Source organism: Mandrillus leucophaeus, unplaced genomic scaffold (genome assembly GCF_000951045.1).
Source record: "Mandrillus leucophaeus isolate KB7577 unplaced genomic scaffold, Mleu.le_1.0 Scaffold411, whole genome shotgun sequence".
Taxonomy (NCBI): Eukaryota; Metazoa; Chordata; class Mammalia; order Primates; family Cercopithecidae; genus Mandrillus; species Mandrillus leucophaeus.
The window spans coordinates 1,615,356-1,637,175 of record NW_012104377.1 but is presented as its reverse complement, the minus strand read 5'-3'; the positions used below and the strand labels follow the sequence as shown (position 1 = coordinate 1,637,175).

Genomic DNA, 21,820 nt, shown 5'->3' with positions numbered 1-21,820 from the left:
AGTAGGGGCAGCGCCTGCGGGGTCAGACACCTGTTCGGCCCGGCCCGGCGTGGTCGCCGGGGGCCAGGATGAAAGTGACCGTGTGCTTCGGCAGGACGGGCATCGTGGTGCCCTGCAAGGAGGGCCAGCTGCGCGTGGGCGAGCTCACCCAGCAGGCGCTGCAGCGGTACCTGAAGACCCGGGAGAAGGTGAGCGCGGCGCGGAGGAGGGGGGCGCGGCTGCAGTCAAGGCACCTGCCAGGTGCGACCCGGCGGCCACACTCAGGGGGATGCAGAAAATCCAGGGGATTATGGGGCACTGCCTGTAGCTGAAGTTGTTGTCGATTGCTAAGAGTAGTCATCTGGGTGTCTTTGGGCATTTGTGGGCCTTGAGCTCCGAGGGTCGTGGGTGGACCCGCAGCATTGGATTCTCTTGGGAGCTCCTTAGAACTGCACAATACGGGGACTTACTCCAAACCCACCGACTCGGGATCTGCTCTTTAAGGAGGCCCCCAGGTGATTGGAATGCCCACTGAAGTTTGAGGAGCACTGGTTTAGAACTTGTTTGAGGGAACGTCTTAGAAAGTGCTGCTCACCTAAGTGTGATTTTTGACCCATTAAGGCCCGCCTCACTTAGGCTCCTTGGAGTTAGACAGTTGACTGTGCAAGTGACACATACTCGGAAGTTAACAACTGATGGGGCCTTTGGAGTTTCAGCCATGTGAGCTGCCCTGTCTCAGTAACTTGGGCAGGAACTCAGGTGGGAGAACGCTGTTTGCTTAGCCAACCTGTCTACATTTTGAGTGTTTTCAGTTTGTCACAGATTCTATGAGCATTTACTATGTGTGTGGGCTGTTGTCAGGTCCTGAGTGATTATTAAAATGAGAAAGACGTCCCTAGCTCTATAGCTGAAGTCAGGAACAAGTAGAAATTAAGTGACAGTTGTTTTAAAGCGTTCAATACATGTTGAGAAAATATCTGGCAGTAGAACTTACGCCAAGTATTTGGGTAACATTGGGCCTCTGGGACTTCCTCAATGAAACTTTTAAATGAAGGCATTGAATAACCTTTTAATTTTTTGAATCTTCACATGGAACATTTTGTATGTCCCAAATCTTCCTCAAACAGGGCAAGTCACACTTTCTTGTTTTAGGGGTCAATTGTTCTCTTAATATTTGATCTCATGCCATGTGACTAAAATAGTGGGTTGGTCAATCTAGTGATGGAAAAATGTAAGTTTTCATTTCCTTTAACTTCTTATCGGTTATCAAGTAATTGTTTCTTACAAGTATATAGCTTAGGGGTTTAAGAAAATACTTGCACCCTCTTTGCCTCCATTAAGAATTATTATACAGAAAAAAAAATTCAGCTCTGGATAAATACGTGTATATTGCTTTGGATTCTCAAGAACTGGAGGAGAGTACAATGAAAGGTCTATTAATATATTAAATATAACCCCTAAAGATGGACTCTTTACTGATGGAATTGAGGTAGAGGAGGGAAAATATTAAAGTGGCTTAGAAAGCTAAGTGAAAATCTGCAATGTGTGCATGTGTGTGCGGGTGTGTGTGTTTGCCATTGTTAAAATAGTGTTTGCTGTTTAAATCATGTAATTGAGTTAACTGAGATTTAAACAAGTAACCGATTTTCTTTTAAATCGTATTTCACTAACTTTTGAAAGTGAGCTAAGGTTAATAATAACAACATTACTCCAGACAGATTGAAATAGATCTTACTGAAGGATTGTCTTACAGCATTGAAGTTACCTTTTAACTATTAAATAATTTATGCCCTCAAATCTTGTATATTTGGAAGTTTAGTACAGGGGGCTGTGCAAGTAAGAGAGAAACTACAAGCTTGTAAATAACATGAAGAGAACCAGCTGATATTTAATGCACTATAATTTGATCTTAAAAGGTGTTAAAAAGCTATTGATATTCTAGAATGGAAACGTAACTTACCACAGAAAAATGTAGTTGCATTGATCAGTTTACTATTATTACCAGACTTATATTTTTCTGTTTACATTTATATATTAGTGAATGTGACATTTAAAGGTCACCTGCAGCGTATGAATCCTTCCTCTTTTTTTCACTTTTGAAATTTCATTTTAAGAAGTAGTAAGTGATGATTTTTTCCCCTCCCCAAGTATTCTTCTCCCATAGTTTCATTTTAAATAATATTGTAATCCTAACAAGATTTAACTAATATTAAATGGTATTCATAATGGCACTAAAAGGTCAATAAATATTCTAACAAATTCCATGATTTTTTTTATTTTTTTCAATGAGAAAAGGCCAGAAATGTCAAAATTCAATTTGGAAAACAATGTGTAATAAATTTACTTTCTGTGAATCAGTGAAAGACACCTAAAAGGTTTGTATCCCTGGACAGCAAGGTGTTAAGCCCTGCACTTAATAATAATCACACTAACAACATGTATTGTGCTTATTCTGTGCAGGGGCCCTGTTTTAGGAGCTTTATGCTTATGACTTATTTCTCCCAACGACCTTAGGAGGTAGGTACTATTATTATCATCCCCATTTTACAAATTGGGGGAAAAAGAGACACAGAGACATGACAAGTAAGTGGTAGATTTGGGTGTAGAAACCAGAAACTGTCTCTAGATGTTTGCTCTCAGCCATTAACTGCATAGCCTAGTACTATATATGTTGTTATGAATTGGAATTTATCCATATTATTTTTAATTCTTGTTTTAAAAAGACATTTCTATCTACTAACTGCCATATCACATCAACCTAAAAATAGCAATTTTGCTTCTTGAATAGTGATGGGACATCCACAAGTTTCTCTTAATTATATATTTTATGAGGTCTACATGTAGAAAATCCAGTTTCTGAGGCAAATATTGTAGGATTTACAAATCAACTGTGGAAAATATTCCTCAGTCTAACTACAAATGGGAAAATGGGCAAGATCTTAGACATCCAGGTGGGGAGTGCTATAAAGAAACAAATTTGGTGGGAACATGAATGTAAAGTAGGTCCATTATTTTCTGAGGCACTGAGTCACTTAGATGGGAGAAAGACGGGTTTCAAGATTGAGGATGGAAGTTGAGGTTTCTAAAGTTTGGAAAGTAAGTGAAGCCCAAGGATACCATTCTAGATTTCATGCACAGCATCTGAGAAGTAACCACTGCCTGTTGAGAACAAAGAATACGTATTTGTGGAATGTTGGGAGCCCCCTGAATCAATATCAGATAAGGCCAGAGGTTGGTGCGATCCTGAAGATACAGGGGGAGCTTTTGAGAAGGCTTTATTTACCTTCTGAAGTCTGGGCCTTTGAGGTTCCTGCCGCCATTTGATGAACTCCATTGGAAAGGTGGTGGACTGAGAGGTGAGAACTGTGGGATTGCTTATCTCTGAATCCTGACACTTTATCAGTGTCCCAGCCTCCAAATCCAATTTAGTGAAGTTGTTAGTGGAGAAGTGATTGTCTTATGTGCTCATGGTGGGGATCATTGAGTAATTAGTTAAATTTATCATCAAAATTATGTGTCACAGGTGAATGGGTAATTGAGCTGTATCCTGCAGGGACTCTCAACCCTGGCTGAACATCAGTCACCTCTAATTTTCACAGTTAACATTTTAAACATTAGAAATGCCTGTGTCCCTTTCTCCAAGATTCTCATTCATCGGGTTAGGAGTGGGTCCTGCGCATAGGTATTTTAAAGAGCACTCCAGGTGATTCTGATGCCCAGCCAAGGTTGAGAATCACTAATCTACTCCTCTAATTTTTTCATGCTGCTGAACTCCTTGGATTTTAAACTCTTTCGATGGCAGATACTGTGTCTTAGATATCTATACACCAGCCTGTTATTAAGCACAATACATGTTATTCGTTAATGGGATTATTATTACGAAGTACAGGGCTTAAAACCTTGCCGTCCAGGGATTCAAACCTTTTAAGCATCTTTCACTGATTTACAGAAAGTGAATTTATTACACATTGTTTTTCAAATTGAATTTTGACATTTCTGGCCTTTTCTCATTAAAAAAATAAATAAATAAAAGTATGGAATTTGTCAGAGTATTTATTGACCTTTTAGTGCCATTAGGAATACTCCTACTCCTACCCTCTACTCCTACCCTTAGAGAATTCTTCCTATAGAAGCTGCTTAAATAATTGCTTAAAGTGAACATTCATTTTATATAGACAATTGTCCCTTAGTATCCACAGGGGATTGGTTCCAGGACTTCCCTTGGATACCAAAATCTGCAGATGCTCAAGTTCCTGATATAAGCTGCTGCAGTGTTTGCATGTAATCTACACACATCCTCCTGTATATTTTAAGTCATCTCTAGATTATTTATAATACTTAATACAATGTAAAAGCTATTTAAAAGTTGTTATACTATACTGTTTAAGGAATAGTGACAAGAAAATTGTGTGTATTTGTCCAGTACAGATAGTTTTTTTCCTAAATATTTTTGATCTGTGGTTGGTTGAATCCACAGATGCAGAATGCATGGATGTGGAGGGCCGACTGTGTGTGTGTGTGTGTGTGTGTGTGTGTGTATTCACTGAGGATGAAGTGAATAAGGGAAAGACTTGTCTAGTAATGAGGACGTATAGTGTGTTCAGGGGTTGGAATGAATGAGAAATAAGAGCATTGAATTCATGGGATAGCAGGCCTGCTGGAATTTACAAAGGCCAATTTGTGGATCTGACTGTATATGTGAGTACTCTTTTTTAAAAAGGAAAAATTATATTTGATAGTGTTTTCAAGATGAATCTTTTCTGTATTCAGATATTTTGAATAATAAGTTTGTTTTACAAGTTGAGGCAGCTTCCCAGAACTGGGAATAGTCTGATTAGACTAGCAATTCCATTCCCTGATTAACTGTGGGATCAGAATCTGAGAGTTTGTGTAGTAACAGGAATCTGGTATGGTAATGTGTGGGAGTAGCCGGGAGGAATAGGCTAGAACTCTTGAATTTTTAAACTTTTCAGGCTTTGATGCCTTGTTACCTAAATAGATTTTAAGGTTCTTGTATACACAAGCTAGGCCCAGACTGGATTCCTCAAATGCTTTTCAATTTATTGGGCACTGACTTACTTGAGTGCTTTATTTCCTATTCAGACCTCACTTCTTTACAGCATGTGGACAGAACTGACTCGCCATCAGCATTACACATGCTTCCAACTTGGTTTTGGTTCTGCTACTCAGCTTGCAATGAGCAGCTTCTAAGTTTGCAAACAGAGGGCTCTTGGGCCTGCTGTGACCCACAGACATATTTTCGTAGGTCTGCTCAGTGTTATATTTTGACTTAGTTGTCAGCGTTTAAATATTTTGAGATTTCATGCAAAACTCCAGATTCCTATCTTCTTTGGGGGAAAAGCAAATCAGAAGCTCTGACAATGCTGGGCTTTACTTTCCCACATAGCAACCATCAGTTGAAGCTGAGACAGCTCTGTTCTCTTTAGAAATAATTATTAATGCTCCAGTCTCCATTATTGCTTCCCTAACAGTGAGGATAAGTTATTGTTGTCATGTTTGATTGTTTTACTCTGTGCTTATTTTCTCACTTACGGCCTTAATGCATTGTTGCTATTTGCCTGGCCTGCTTGTGGGCATTTTGAGTTTGTGCTCCTGGACCTTCTCTCCCCTCTCTCCTCTTTCTCTTTCTCACATACACATTCCCACACACCCTGTGTGTATAATCCATGCACATAGGATTTGCTGAACCGGGTTTGGCCGGTTATCTGAGCTGAGTTAATTGCCCTGTGCGCAATTGGGAGCCACAGCCCTGATTTGTAGCTTAAGGCCCTATGCTTAATCAAGTGGCTTAGTTAACCAGGAATTCATTCCCAGGGTGTTCTGTGCCACAGATTCCCTTTGAAGAAGTTGGGCAAATGGTAATGTCAGATTTTTTGAGACTATTTTCTGAGTGTACTGTTAAAGACATCTGAGGAGTGTGTTAACCATTCAGAACTTTGGGACTCTCTTGGAAAATCTGAAGCAATGTAGTGCAATAGAACTTTCTCGGATGAAGAGATGTTCTAGATTTGCACCTTTCAATAGGGCAGCCACTAGACACATGTGATTGTTAAGTATTTGAAATGTGCCTAGTGCAACTGAGGAACTGAATTTTAAATTTTAATTTACCTAAATGTAAATCGCCACAAATGGCTTGCCTTAATGGACAGTTCAGGTCCAATGCTCTTCTGATGGGTTCTGTCAGCTGCTTTTGGAAACCACTGGCTTAAAGACCAGATCCCAGGCAGTCCTTAACTTGACATTGCTACTCAGTTCTGTTGAGAACTTTGCATTAGGAAGGGATCTTCAGCTACTCTTTGGTATCCGCAGGTGGTAGAGAGAGCCTTTAAGCCTTAAATGCTGCACCTAGACACTAGCACAAAAACTAGCTGGGTTGGAGAGTAAACCCAGGTCAGCCTCAGTTTTATACCTTTGGTGCAACAGGCTGAGGATGTACATCCTCTGTCTCTGGTACTGGGCGGAGAGTGGGCCAACAAGGAGCAGTGAACAAAAATCTGGGTCATTTTTAGTGAGATTTAGATGCTTCTCGACTGATAGAAATACTAAACATCTTCAGTTTAATTAAGTCCCAGCTATTTATCTTTGTTTTTATTGCATTGGCTTTTGGGTTCTTGGTCATGAAATCCTTGCCTAAGCTAGTGTCTAGAAGGATTTTTCCAATGTTATCTTCCAGAATTTTATAGTTTCAGGTCTTAGATTTAAATCCTTGATCCACTTTGAGTTGATTTTTGTATAAGGTGAGAGATCAGGATCCAGTTTCATTCTGCTACATGTGGCTTGCCAATTATCCCAGCACCATTTGTTGAATAGGGTGTCCTTTCCCCAATTAATGTTTTTGTTTGCTTTCTTGAAGATCAGTTAGCTCTACGTATTTGGGTTTATTTCTGGGTTCTCTATTCTGTTCCAGTGGTCTATGGGCCTATTTTTATACTAGTACCGTGCTGCTTGGTGACTACGGTCCTATAGTATAGTTTGAAATCAGAGCTTTTCCATGCCAAAAGGAACGGTCAGCAGTGTAAACAGACAACCCACAGAGTGGGAGAAAATCTTTGCAATCTATACATCTGACAAAGGACTGATATCTAGAATCTACAATGAATTCAAACAAATTAGCAAGAAAAAAAACCAAACAATCCCATCAAAAAGAAGGCTAAGGACATGAATAGACAATTCTCAAAACAATTTTCAAAAGAACATACAGAAATGGCCAACAAACATGAAAAAATGCTCAACATCACTAATGATCAGGGAAATGTAAATCAAATTACAATGCGATACCACCTCACTCTTGCAAGAATGACCATCATCAAAAAAATTAAAAAAGATAGATGTTGGTGTGGATGTGGTGAACAGGGAACAACACTTCTACACTGCTGGTTGGAATGTAAACTAGTACAATCGCTATGGAAAACAGTGTGGAGATTCCTTAAAGAACTAAAAGTAGAACTACCATTTGATCCAGCAATCCTGCTACTGGGATCTACCAAGAGGAAAATAAGTCATTGTACGAAAAAGATATTTGCACATGCATGTTTAGCAGCACAGTTTACAACTGCAAAAACGTGGAACCAACACAAATGCCCATCAGTCAACGAGTGGGTAAAGAAACAGTATACACACACATATACATATACATACACACACAATGGAATATGCCTCAGCCATAAAAAAAGAGTGAATTAATGGCATTTGCAGCAACCTGGATGAGATTGGAGACTATTATGCTAAGTGAAGTAACTCAGGAGTGGAAACCTAAACATTGTATGTTCTCATTCATAAGTGGGAGTTCTCACTCATGAGTACGCAAAGGCATAAGAATAACACAAAGGACTTCGGGGACTCAGGGAGAAAGGGTGGGAAGGGCACAAGGGATAAAAGACCACAAATTTGGTGCCGTGCGTACTGCTCAGGTGATGGATGCACCAAAATCTCACAAATCACCACTAAAGAACTTAGTCATGTAATGAATCACCACCTGTCCCCCAATAATTTATGGACATAAAAAAATACTAAACATCTTAAGCACATGCTTCCTGGAACCTACACTCTTCTGACTTTTTTCCTATATATTGTCCATTCTCAGGCTCTTTGACTGGTTCCTTCTTTCCTCCTCCACCTCTTAGTGCTGCAGTACCCCAGGACTCAATTCTTAAAATCTCCCCATCTCTCTCTACTTACAGTAATATGGTTCCAAATATCACTGGGGTAGCTCCAGCCCAGATGTCTTCCCTGAACTGCCAGCTCTATATACAGCTGTCTTCTTGACCCTTTGCCTGGACATCTGGTAGGCATCTCACACTTATAGCATGTGCCCAAATCAATTCCTAATCCCCGACTCCAAATCAAGTCCTCCTACAATCTAAGCATGTCATTAAATGGCAAGGCCATCTTTCTAGCTGTCCCGCCAGAAATGCTTGTCATCACCCTTGACCAACGTTTTTCTCTCATGATCCACATACAGTCAGTCTGCAAATCTGGTTGGCTCTGCTCTCATACTAGATTTGGAATCTGACTACTTTTCAGTCTCTTTCCTGTTGGTATACTGGAGCTTGTTTTTTATTATGTTTTTCTTTAGATAGACTTTAGTGTCTCCATTTCTGACCCCAAGACTCCCACATTGCTGTCTCTCCTTAACACAAAAGCTAGAGTGATAATTAAAAATTCTAGTCAGGTCATGTAATTCTTCTACTGAAGATCTTCTGATGGCTCACATCTCTCCTAAATGGCCTTTGAAGTGCTACATGATCTGACTATCTTGTGCAGAAAAAAGTTAACATAGCAGGCCTGAGACTACTATCCTTAGAAAGCCCTGCTTGTGAAGCTAGGCCTTGGCTGGTGGCATCTGGAAAGTCACATTTGTGGGGGGCTACCACCATTCCCTTATTGGAATGGCTCACTGTGCAAAACTGTTTCTGCAAACTTAATATGGCTTACGCTGAACACCTGGTCTTTTTCTGGGAGTCTGGAATTTTTGTACATGCTAAGCAGAAGGTGCCTATGTGATCAGTCCGCAGTAAAAACCTTGAGTGTTGAGTCACTAATGAGTGTTCCTGGTAGGCAACATTTCACACATGTAAGAACTCACTGCTGGAGGAATTAAGCAAGTCCTCTCCACTAAGGGAAGACCCTTGGAAGCTTGTGTCTGGTTTCCTCCAGACTTCACCCTGAATGCCAGTTTCTTTTGCTGATTTGGCTTTGTATCTTTTCACTAATAAATTATATCCACAAAGGGCCTGGCACAGTGGCTCACACCTGTAATCCTAGCACTTTGGGGGGCTGAGGTGGGTGAATCACCTGAGCTCAGGAGTTCAAGATCAGCCTGGGCAACATGGCGAAACCCTGTCTCTACTGAAAATACAAAAATTTGCCGGGCATGGTGGCACACACCTGTAATCCCAGATACTTGGGAGGCTGAGGCAGGAGAATTGCATGAACCTGGGAGGTGGAGATTGCAGTGAGCCGAGATTGCATCACTGCACTCTAGCCTGGGCAAGAGAGTGAGACGCTGTCTTAAAAAAATTTGATATCCGTGAGCATGGTATATGATGAGTTCCTTGAGTTATCTTGGTGAATCATTGAACCTGGAAGGTCTTGGGGACTCCAGCACCCTATCTCTTACTTCTCTGACCTCATCATCTACCACACAGCCTTCTCTGCTCCTGCCTCAGTCATGCTGATCTCTTGTCATGTTATACAAGTGTGCCAGACAGACTCTTACTTCATGCTATTTTCTCTCTTCCTAAAATATTTTCTTTCAGTTATCCACCTATCTGCTTCTTTCATAATTTCCATCTTAAATAATTGTTTTCTTCTTCAGGAAACCTTCCTGACCACCCTACTTATAATTATAACCTTCTGACCACCCTTTCTATTGCCATTCCCTGATTTAGTTCTATCTGCAGACCTCATTCTTCCTACCATACCACTTACTTTAACTGTATTTCTTGTCTCCACCACTAGAATATTAACTTCAATAAAGGTAGATAGAGATAGCTGTCTCTTTTGTTCATGTCTGAACCCTTAGCTCCTAGAAGAGCACCAGGTCATAGTAGAGTATCAGTAAGTTCTTTTCAAAGAAGTAATTCTTTTACCATGCATCCATCACCACCTGTTGCAGCTATCTCTTGTATTTATTTACAAACTATCACCAAAATATAGTAGCTGAAAATACCACTCAACATCATGATTGTGTAGGTCAGGAATTTGGACCAAGCACAAGGGGGAAGTTTCTGTGTGATGTTTTCTAGGTCTGGGATGCTCAAGATGGCATCTTCATTTGCATGTCTGGTGCCTCAGCTAGAATGGCTCTACTAGCTGTGAAGATAAAGCAGCCACTCTCTGCTTTGATGAGTTTCATGGCCTCCCGGATGATGAGGCACATACGTGAATAAGCCAGTTTTGCTTTAGTGGTATGTTTGCAGGGATACAATATAGACAAATAATGACCTTTGAAAGAGAAGACACTGAAGCTGTTTTGAAAGATGATGAGGAATTTTCCAGGAGAAAAGTGAGATAAGATCATCTAGGTGGAGGGAAGAAAGTGGTTGAGGGAGTTGTGAAAAGTTGAGCGTAGCCTGAAGAGGAGTGGGTGCACACACTAATTTGGACCAGATGGTGATGGTCCTTGGGTGGTGCCCTAAGGGATTTTCATGCTGTCTTAATGTAGCTCTCCATTTTATTACCAATATACTCACATTTTGCTTAATTTGCATGAGTCTAAAATGTGTATAAACTTAAAATGGAGCATTTTCAGAAAATTGGGGAATAAATGATCTAACTTTGTAGTATGTCTGTTAAGGCCTCATCACTTGGTTATGCTGGTTTTCACACCTTCCCCTGCAAAACTGTTTTCAACAAAATTATCAAGATCTAGTAGCTAAAGTCCATGGTTACTTTCTACTTCCTGTTTTTGATGATGTCCCACCTTTTAAAACTCTCTACCCATGGGCTTTTCAGAATTTTTTTTTTTTTTTTTTTTTTTGAGATGGAGTTTTGCTCTGTCACCCAGGGGATTTTCAGGATTTTTAAACATCTGTCTTCTTTTAGGCTTCACAGATGTCCTCTCTACCATCTTCTTGTATGTTGGTACACTGGGGTTCTGGCCTTTTCCTCCATGGGATCTCATTCACCGCGTGGCTTCACCTACCCTCAAATACACACTTCTAGCCCTGAACTTGCTCCAGAACCCAATATCTGTCTGCCTCTGGACTTCATTACTGGATGTCCCACAGACAATTCAAGCGCACTCTATTCTCTGTGAATCTGCTTGCCCCATTCCTTATAGACTGTTGCTCCGTACATGGCACCATCATTCACTTGGTTGTGTAATCCAGAAACCTGGATATCCTTCACACCTCCCTCATATTCCACCACATGTCCAGTCACTCAGAAATTTCTTTTGATGCTTTGAAGTGATCTCTCTTGGATCTGCTTCCTCCTTATCGTCTCTATATCCCAAGAACAGAGAATCTTATTTATTTTCTTATCTCTGTTTTTAGCACATATTTGATATATAGTATAGATACTATAAATGCTTGCTAAACTATGTCAAATTCCACGTTTTTAAAATAAAAATGAGAATGAGCTTGTAGTCAACACGGTGTTTGTAAGTTTGGAGTCTTTATATACCGTATATATACATTTTAAAAAAATCTAAATGCAACTTCTCTCTTGATTATCTTCAAATGCCTAATCATCTCCACATTTGCTGTAGGCAGTAGTTTAGTGTTCCATTATATCTGTCACACTGATTGTCTTAAATAACAGCTTCAAATTCTGACAGGTTGACTTGCTTCTTAGATTTTTCAGACTGAGTGCTCTGTAGTTCTGGATTTTCCATGAAGCAACATAATGTTTTTGCTTCATGTAGATTTCTGTGATGCAGTCTCTTGTGTTTGGAAAATGTTTGATTTTCAGCATTCATTAATTTCATGTTGATTTTAAAATTATCTGGATTATCTCAATTTTGATGAATTATTTATTTTTGACAGGCATGTTATCTCTCTCTTAGGAGCTACTAAATTTGAGCCTGCCCCCTGTTGCTGGGCTGAACCATTTTGATTGCTGAACTCTCATGTTTTGGATTGCAATGTGGTGGAATTGCAGGATATCAAGACAGGCCGGTTAAAAAGGTTTTCTCTCAATTTGGTCTCTATCAGATGCAGTGCCAAGTATCTTCCAGATAAATGTGTCCTGCATTGCTCTTGTCCGCTGCCTCAAGTTGAGGATGTTAAACTCTCTGAGTTGTCCCTGTTTACAGATGACATGATTGTATATTTAGAAAACCCTGTTGTCTCAGCCCAAAATCTCCTTAAGCTAATAAGCAACTTCAGCAAAGTCTCAGGATACAAAATCAATGTGCAAAAATCACAAGCATTCCTATACACCAATAACAGTCAAATCATGAGTGAACTCCCATTCACAATTGCTACAAAGAGAATACATTACCCAGGAATCCAACTTAACAAGGGATGTGAAGTACCTCTTCAAGGAGAACTACAAACCACTGCTCAACAAAATAAAAGAGGACACAAACAAATGGGAGAATGTTCCATGCTCATGGATAGGAAGAATCAATATCGTGAAAATGGCCATACTGACCAAGGTAATTTATAGATTCAATGCCATTCCCATCAAGCTACCACTATTTTATTAACAGAATTGGAAAAAACTACTTTAAAGTTCATAAGGAGCCAAAAAAGAGCCCGCATTGCCAAGTCAATCCTAAGCATAAAGAACAAAGCTGGAGGCATCACGCTACCTGACTTCAAACTAGACTACAAGGCTACCGTAACCAAAACAGCATAGTACTGGGACCAAAACAGAGAAATAGACCAATGGAACAGAACAGAACCCTCAGAAATAACACCACACATCTACAACCATCTGATCTTTGACAAACCTGAGAAAAACAAGAAATGGGGAAAAGATTCCCTATTTAATAAATGGTGCTGGGAAACCTGGCTAGTCATATATAGAAAGCTGAAACTGTATTCCTTCCTTACATCTTATACAAAAATTAATTCAAGATGGATTAGAGACTTAAATGTTAGACCTAAAACCATAAAAGCCCTAGAAGAAAACCTAGACAATACCATTCAAGACATAGGTATGGGCAAGGACTTCATGACTAAAACACCAAAAGCAATTGCAACAAAGCCAAAATAGACAAATGGGATCTAATTAAACTAAAGAGCTTCTGCACAGCAAAAGAAACTACCATCAGAGTGAACAGGCAGCCTACAGAATGGGAGAAAATTTTTGCAATCTACCCATCTGACAAAGGGCTAATATCCAGAATCTACAAAGAACTTAAACAAATTTACAAGAAAAAAACAAACAGCCCCATCAAAAAGTGGGTGAAGGATATGAACAGACATTTCTCAAAAGAAGACATTTATGCAGCCAACAGACACATGAAAAAATGCTCATCATCACTGATCATCAGAGAAATGCAAATCAAAATCACAATGAGATATTATCTCACACCAGTTAGAATGGCATCATTAAAAAGTCAGGAAACAACAGGTGCTGGAGAGGATGTTGAGAAATAGGAATGCTATTACACTGTTGGTGGGAATGTAAGCTAGTTCAACCATTTTGGAAGACAGTGTGACAATTTCTCAAGGATCTAGAGCTAGAAATACCATTTGACCCAGCCATCCCATTACTGGGTATATACCCAAAGGATTATAAATTGTGCTGCTATAAAGACACATGCACACGTATGTTTATTGTGGCACTATTCACAATAGCAAAGACTTGTCACCAACCCAAATGTCCATCTGTGATAGACTGGATTAAGAAGATGTAGCATATATACACCATGGAATACTATGCAGCCATAAAAAAGGATGAGTTCATGTTCTTTGCAGGGACGTGAATGAAGCTGGAAAACATCATTCTCAGCAAACTATCACAAGGACAGAAAACCAAACACTGCATGTTCTCACTCATAGGTGGAAAATGAACAATGAGAACACTTGGACACAGGGTGGGGAACATCACACACTGGACCCTTTTTGGGGTGGGGGTTGGGGGGAGGGATAGCATTGGGAGAAATACCTAATGTAAATGACGGGTTGATGGGTGCAGCAGACTAGCATGGCACATGTATACCTATGTAACGAGCCTGCAGGTTGTGTACATGTACCCTAGAACTTAAAGTATAATAATAAAATGTGCCATGTACTCAGTGAGGTCTCAGTCAGACTTCCAATTAGGGGATCCTGTGTGAAGATTGCCTGTAACAATCTGATCATCTAAAAGTCACTTTGGTCACATGGAGGAGGATTTAGACAGTGACTTTGGGTCAGCATTGTGTTTTCTGCTGGGGTTATATAGTAAAATAAGACACAGCTTCTGCCACCAGTGTGCTTATAGATTTAACAGGCATAGAGAAGCATGGAAACAGGGCATGGTATGATCAAGGAGCTTTGGGGCAAGGGAGGTGAGGAAGTTGAGCAGGTTTCACTCCATGAGCTGTACCTGGCCAGGGGTTTGAAGGATACATGGACAGTTGTCAGGGCAGTAGGAGTGGAAGATGGGGCAGGACATGAGGGAGGGGTGGGGGCAGCCTACCGCTGTTTGAAGGTAAACATGTATGTTTTGCTTGAAGGAGGAGGTTGGGGAGAAGAGGATAGAATTGTGGGAGGTTTCTCCAGGACAGTTGTGGGAGGGGTAGTAGGGAATGAGAAAGGGTCAAAGCCAGAGTTAAGGAAGCATTTGGGGCAGGGTGGAGATATTGTTAGGCCTACCTTTTTTTTGTTTGTTTGTTTTTTGTTTTTTGAGATGGAGTCTGGCTCTGTCGCCCAGGCTGGAGTGCAGTGGCCGGATCTCAGCTCACTGCAAGCTTCGCCTCCCGGGTTTATGCCATTCTCCTGCCTCAGCCTCCCGAGTAGCTGGGACTATAAGCGCCTGCCACCTCGCCTGGCTAGTTTTTTTGTATTTTTTAGCAGAGACTGGGTTTCACCGTGTTAGCCAGGATGGTCTCGATCTCCTGACCTAGTGATCTGCCCGTCTTGGCCTCCCAAAGTGCTGGGATTACAGGCTTGAGCCACTGTGCCCGGCCTGGACCTACCTTTTTTATTGATTGTCCTAGAGAGTGGAGATAGAGGGAGCCGGGACTGGAGGTGGAAGAACTGGCTCAGGTCCTGCTGTGGGAGTGGAGGTTAGATGTATTGAAGCAGAAGCAGAAATGAGCTTTGAGGTTTAGGGGGCAAAGTAGTTAGGCTTGGGGGTTGACTGTAAGTGGGAAGAGATGTTTAGGTGGAACTGGGGAGAGGGAGCAGTCTCTCGAACATTTCAGTGAATATGCCTATGTTCTAACCACCCAGACCTGGGGTTCTGAGATAACGAAGACATGTCCTTTGTTCTACAGAGCCTGATAGATAGGGATAGGAGAGGTGGGAGACTGAGAACAGATGAAAGGATTGGTGAGCAGTGTGAGGGCCTGGAGAAATCAGAAATCCTGGGTAAAGATGCCAACCTTTTGTACCAGTTTTTCAGCATTGGATTAGAACCTTGATTCAAGGTTGGGATTAGAGGGCAGATGTGGGAACGATCTGGTGCTCAGAAATAAAAGTTGTTAGGCTCAGTTAATGAAAGTGTAAATTGATATGGGTGGCTTTTAGACTTTGGTAGTCACAGTGGCTGGAAATCTTCCTTTGCTCCTCCGGACCCGCTCTTGTCCCTTTTTTAGTCCCCTCTGTGACCCAGGAGGCTGAGCTGAGTGGACTTTCTTGCCCTCTAGTTTCTAGTTAGGGTCGGCCACTGGGGAGGCCCCAATGAGAGAATCAAGAGGGTGGGCAGCTCCATTCCTGCCAGGTCACTGTGGGCTGGCTGCTTCCCTTTCCTAAAGGCCACAGCTCCAGCCCTATGTGCTCATCTCCCTTGTATTTCTTATTTTTATTTTGTTTGAGATGGAGTTTTGCTCTTGTCACCCAGGTTGGAGTGAAGTAGCGTGGTCTTGGCTCACTGCAACCTCCTCCTCCAGGGTTCAAGTGATTCTCCTGCCTCAGCCTCCCGAGTAGCTAGGATTACAGGTGTGCGCCACCACACCTAGCTAACTTTTTGTGTTTTTAGTAGAGACAGGGTTTCACCGTGTTGGGCAGGCTGGTCTCAAACTCCTGACCTCAGGTGATCCACCCACCTCGGTCTCCCAAAGTGCTGAGATTACAGGCGTGAGTCGCCGCACCCGGCCATCTCCCCTGTATTAAGTTCACTCCTTCCCCTGGCCTGCTGGGTCTCAAACTATGGCAAGGGATTGCCGCTGTTAGGAATATTGTCCCTTGATGGTTTACTGCCAAAGTTTGGACTGATGAAGACAGTAAGAAATATTTGCCTGCATGACTTAGTATCTACAATGCACATACACACGCACATCCGCATGCGTGCGCACATACACACACACACACCCCGCTACTGAAACAAAAGTTTAAGGAGAGTACTTACCTTTACTGTGAATGATGCCCTCTGATTTCTAAATCCTATTTTGTTTTACTGAAAAAGTAGTTGGGGTACGCTAAATTGATTCCACTAATGGGTTCGGGCCTACAGTAAAAAACCACTGGAGCTTCCTGATGTTTAGGAACACAGGATGGACCATCACGTCAAGTGACTCAGAAATCCTCACAGCGCTAAGATCTGATTGCTTATAGATTTAACCGAAGCGTGAGGCTGAAGTTAAACTTCTAAAATGAAGTTAAAAATCAAATGTACATTGTAGGTGTTAATATGTGAAGTTTTTTGTGGATTGTAATGCCAAGTATTTTGTATGTGTAATAGAGATAATTTTTGGATCTTGAGACTTGCATGTGGCTAGTATGTGAGCTGGGAGTTCATACTGGCCCAGAAGTCCCCGTGGCTTGATAAAATCTTGGAGAAACTGAAAGAGTTTTACTTGTCATCTCGTGTTTCTTTTGTCATGACATAGTAATAGTATTGGTAACTTTAAATATTAGGTCTGGATTACTTCCTTTTGTAGCAAAGAGTTGAGGAAGTGTAACATGGATAAATAATCCTTGTCTCTGTATTTATAGGCACATTTATAGAGATTCAGTGGGCTTGAGTTTTGACAGCCGTGTTTGATCAGAAACATTTTCACAGAACCTTAAGAAAAATAACTGCGGTTCAAATATTTCTAGTAAAAAAATATTTTTTTTTGGTTGCTATAACTAGATTTGCATTTCCGATTTTTCTCTCTCTTGTTTCACTTTTGTCTGTGGCTGAGGAAGGGCCACTTGGGAAATGTGACTGTGGGTCGTAAGGAGTCCCTCACTCTATCACTGTATGTTTCCTGGGGCTGCCATGACAACGTACCACAAACTGATGGTTTAAAACAAGAGAGATTTATTTTCTCACAGTTCTAAAGGCTGTAGGTTCAAATTTGAGGTGTTGGCAGGGTCATGCTTCCTTCAAAGCCTCTAGACAAGGATTCTTTCTTGCTTCTTCCAGCTTCTGTCAGCCCGGGGCATTTCTGAGTTATGGTGACATAACTCCAATCTCTGCCCCCATTTTTACATGCCATCCTCCCACTGTCTCTCTCTCTCTCTGTCTCTTCTCCATTTATAAGGACACCAGTCATACTGGATGGGGGCTCACCCTACTGACCTCATCTTACTTTGATTCCATTTGTAAAGACCTTGTTTCTAAATAAGGTCACATTCATAGGTATGGGTTGGGGGAACTGGGATCTCAACATATTGTGCTTTGGAGGAGAACACACTTCAACCCATAATAGTGGCTATTTGTTTTTAATGCATTTTTTCTTGCTTTTCCAATAAGACACATTGGGGGAATTCTGTTGATTTCCTCATTGCCTTTCTTACAATGTTACTCTCTTTATTTCTCATATTTTTGCTCCAAAATGGTCCACATATAATATTCATTCTGTATTATTGAGAATTGGAGGTTATTGGTCTGATTGACTTATCTACTACCTTCTCCCTGTAAACATTTTGGTATCTGCTTCCTTGTTCTCATTTACCTTTTCAGGTGACACTTTTGAGACTCATGTATGTCCTAAATTCTATCTCATGTCACATCCTTTGTGGTCTGATTTATTAAGCATTGCTTGAAGCCCAGTGGCTGGTATGGATTGCATTACTATTCATTCTGTAATTACGTTCTTTATAGAGGTGGCAGGTGGAATGTTTTGGAACATGTGTCATGTCCCCCACATAGCTCAGTCCCTTTCCTTTGGGGCTTCACATGCATACATTTCAAAATGAAGAAAGCCATAAGCAGGTGCCAGATGAGTTTCCTGGGCACTCAGAAGGGCGAGAGCTCACAGTAGGCTGGAATGGCCAAGTGTGAAAATGGATAGAATTTAGACAAATGCAGTAGAGGATGAGGTAGAGTGTATCATGTGGCAGAGATGATGAAAGTAGAAGCATCGTAGTAGTTCTTAATTTATTGGTCCTAACACCCCTTTGCCTTCATATTTTCTTGGAAGACCTGAGGGAATGTTTCATGTGCATTATATCTATATTTACCATGTTAGAAATCAAAAGTGAGAAATTAAAAAATATATTCCATTAGATTTAAAATAACAAAGTGCCCATTACAAGTTAAAATACTTATTTTTAGGAAAAATAACTACTTTACAAAACGAAAAAAAATATGGTGAGAAGCATAGCACTGTATACCATTTTTTGCAAATCTCTTTAATGTTTGGCTTATTAGCTGGATTCTCAAATCTGCTTTCTCATTCAATCTGTTGCCGTGTTGTTTTGATTTAAATATATGAAGAAAATCCTGCCTCATACAGATATGTAGTTGGAAAGGGAGAAGCATTTTAATAGCTTTGTCAGATAATTGTAGATAGGCTTTTTGTAGATATACTGCATGAAAATTCAGTAAGTGATCGTTTCTTTTTCTTGCTTAAAAATACATTTATTACATCACAGTTCCTGTGGGTTAGCAGTGTGCACACAGCTTAGCTGGGTCCTTTTCTTAGACCCAGCAGGCTGCAATCAAGGTATTGCCTAGGCTGCACTCTCATCTGGAGGCTTGACTGGGAAGAATCTCCTCCAAGCTAACTCAGGTTGTTAGCAGAACACATTCCTTGTTTCTGTAGGATTGAGGGGCCTAGCTTTTTGCTGGCTACTAGCTAGAGGCCACCTTCAGCTCCTGGAGGCTACCTTTCTTTCCTAGAGGTCACCTGCAGTTCCTTGTCACGTGGGCTTTCTCAATCCGACTGCTTACTTTATCCAGCCAGCAGGGAGTCTCTAGAGCAAGTCAGCTCTCAACACGGACTATTATATAATATAACATAATCATGGGAGTGACATTTCAGCATGGTTTCTTAAAGGTTCATTGCAGTGTTGAATTTGGAATCACAACCAATGAAATATTCGTGCTCCATTACAATGCATTGGTTCATGTAGTACTTTCACTGATCTTCTATTCCTGTGTGATTTAAGACCATACACTGGTCATTTGGAAACTGTTAGTTCACTGAGTTGTTTCAGTTTTCCAAATGTTGATGTATTTCTTTACATAATATAAAAAACCACACATATTAACATTACTCTCAGTTTCGTCAGAAACATCTATTGAGAAGCTATCAAGCTCACGGTGGATACAGGTGTTAAAATTTTTTAATTTTTGGATTATGATTGACAACAAATACTGTCATCTGTTTTCCTTCAAGTGCCAAGGCGTACATCATTTATTCCCAAGAAATATCTACGAATAGCTCAAGAATAAATATCCAGAGTTCATCTGCCAGTCATTCCTTTCAAGCAAAAGTGGTGCACCATAAAAAACCAGTTAGTTCAGCCTGCAACTCAATCAGAGGAGTGCTTTTCTCCGAGGTGACCATTGTACTTCAGTATGCAGCAGAATGCTTTATGTGTACTTCCCATTTCTTTACACACAATGTCAAAAAGATGTGAAATCAAGGGTCAAGAGATAACATTTTAACTGCTTCATCAAGGACATTCTTACCTTATTTTTAAACTGCCAATGAGTGGCAGTGAATAATATTAATACAATGACTGCTAGTATAGTTTAGTGTCACTAGCTCCATTCAAGCTAAGGCACCAGTAGTGCAAGTGTCGAACATAGTTGTTTCAAGGATAAGCCATGAGATTCCAAAAGCTATTCAACACATTGACTGTTTAAGCACCAGTGTTTATTTTCAGAACTTCACATTTAAAAAAAAAATCTTCAGTCAGCATCAGCACCAGTTAGTCATTTTATAATCCATTTGTAAGGCAAGGGTACAGCTCTGCAGTTGGGATATGAACCCAGTCATGTCTGTAGGCAAACCTTTCATTTGAGAAATTACTGTGTCGTTAGGAAGTGGCACTGCCATTTTTTTTTAAACTAACTTACCCAGCAGACCTTCAGCAATGTCAGTTGTACAAAGCTTTCTCAGTGTCTCAATTACTGTGTGCTCTTCTCCAGCTAATGCAGTGTGATACCTTATAAGGTGTTTCAGTGGCTTTTCCATTTCTGTCTTGAAAAACTACAACAATGTTTGTCTTATAAAGTTCTCATCATGTCTGCATTAAAAAAATCAATTCCTTTTCCTTTAAATCCTTAGTGATTATTTTCAAAATGATGCTGCAACGGAACTATTTGAAAATGTTCTGTTGCATAAGACATAATATAAATTACTAATATCTATAAAGACAATGTAAAGACAACTCTGTTAATATTTTTGTTTATTTATAGTTTTCCTCAGGGTTGTTTTTTTTTCTTGAGTAGTTGCTTCCCTTCCATAGATCAGAGACCTCTAATGTGTCAGTTTCATCTTTTTTTAGTATGTTTAGGCATAAAATGTATGTATACCTGTAGGTAAGAAAGCAGGCTTTCTAAACCTCCCTTTTTTTTTTTTTTTGAGACGGAGTCTCGCTCTGTTTCCATAGCTAGAGTGTAGTGGCGTGATTTTGGCTCACTGTAACCTCTGCCTCCCAGGTTCAAGTGATTCTCCTGACATAGCCTTGCAAGTATCTGGGATTACAGGTGCCCACCACCACATCTAGCTAATTTTTGTACATTTAATAGAGATAGGGTTTCATCATGTTGGCCATGCTGGTCTTGAACTCCCAAACTCAGGTGATCTGCCCCCCTCTTAGCCTCCCAAAGTGCTGGGATTACAGGCTTGAGCCACTGTGCCCAGGCTCTAATCCTCCTCTTTTATGTTGGATTTTTTTTTTTCGTTAAAACATACATAACATAAAACGTTCCATTTTAAGTGTATAGTTCAGTAGCGTTCAGTATATTCATATTGTTGTGCAGCTATCACCACCACCCACCTCCAAAACTTGTTCTTCTTCCCAAACTGAAACTCCATACCCATTAAATAATAACTCCCTACTCCCCAGTCCCCCAGCCTCTGACAACCACCATTTACTTTCTGTGTATGAATTTGACTACTCTAGGTGCCTCAGAAGTGGAATCATGCACTATTTGTCCTTTTGTGACTTGATTATTTCATTTAGCGTAATAATGTCTTTGGTTAATCCATGTTGTATCATGTTTCAGAATTTCCTTTAGTTGAATAATATTTCTTTGTATGCATGTATCACATTTTGTTTATTCATTTATCTGTTGATGGACACTTGGTTCCTTCCATTTTTGGTTATTGCAAATAGTGCCACTGTGAACATGAGTGTACAAATGTCTGTTCTATTGTCTGCTTTCACTATTTTCAGGTGTATACCCAGAAGTAGAATTGCTGGATTACATAGTAATTCTACGTTTAATTTTTTGAGGAACCACCATACTGTCTTCCACAATGCTGTATCATTTTACAGTCCCATCATCAGCAAAAAAAGGTTTCAATTTCTTCCTATCTCTGCCAACATTT

General features: G+C 40.4%; 1 protein-coding gene across 4 annotated transcripts in view; it reads left to right on the top strand.

Moving 5' to 3' along the window:
- The first annotated feature begins 6 nt into the window (after positions 1-6).
- Positions 7-21,820, top strand: part of PARD3B (par-3 family cell polarity regulator beta) — a 1,095,780-nt gene continuing 1,073,966 nt past the window's right edge. For all 4 annotated transcript variants that reach the window (XM_011992473.1, XM_011992474.1, XM_011992475.1 and 1 more), the window contains exon 1: positions 7-188. In XM_011992473.1, the coding sequence (XP_011847863.1) occupies positions 69-188 (120 nt within the window). In that variant the 5' untranslated portion in view covers positions 7-68. The remainder of the gene's footprint in view (positions 189-21,820) is intronic.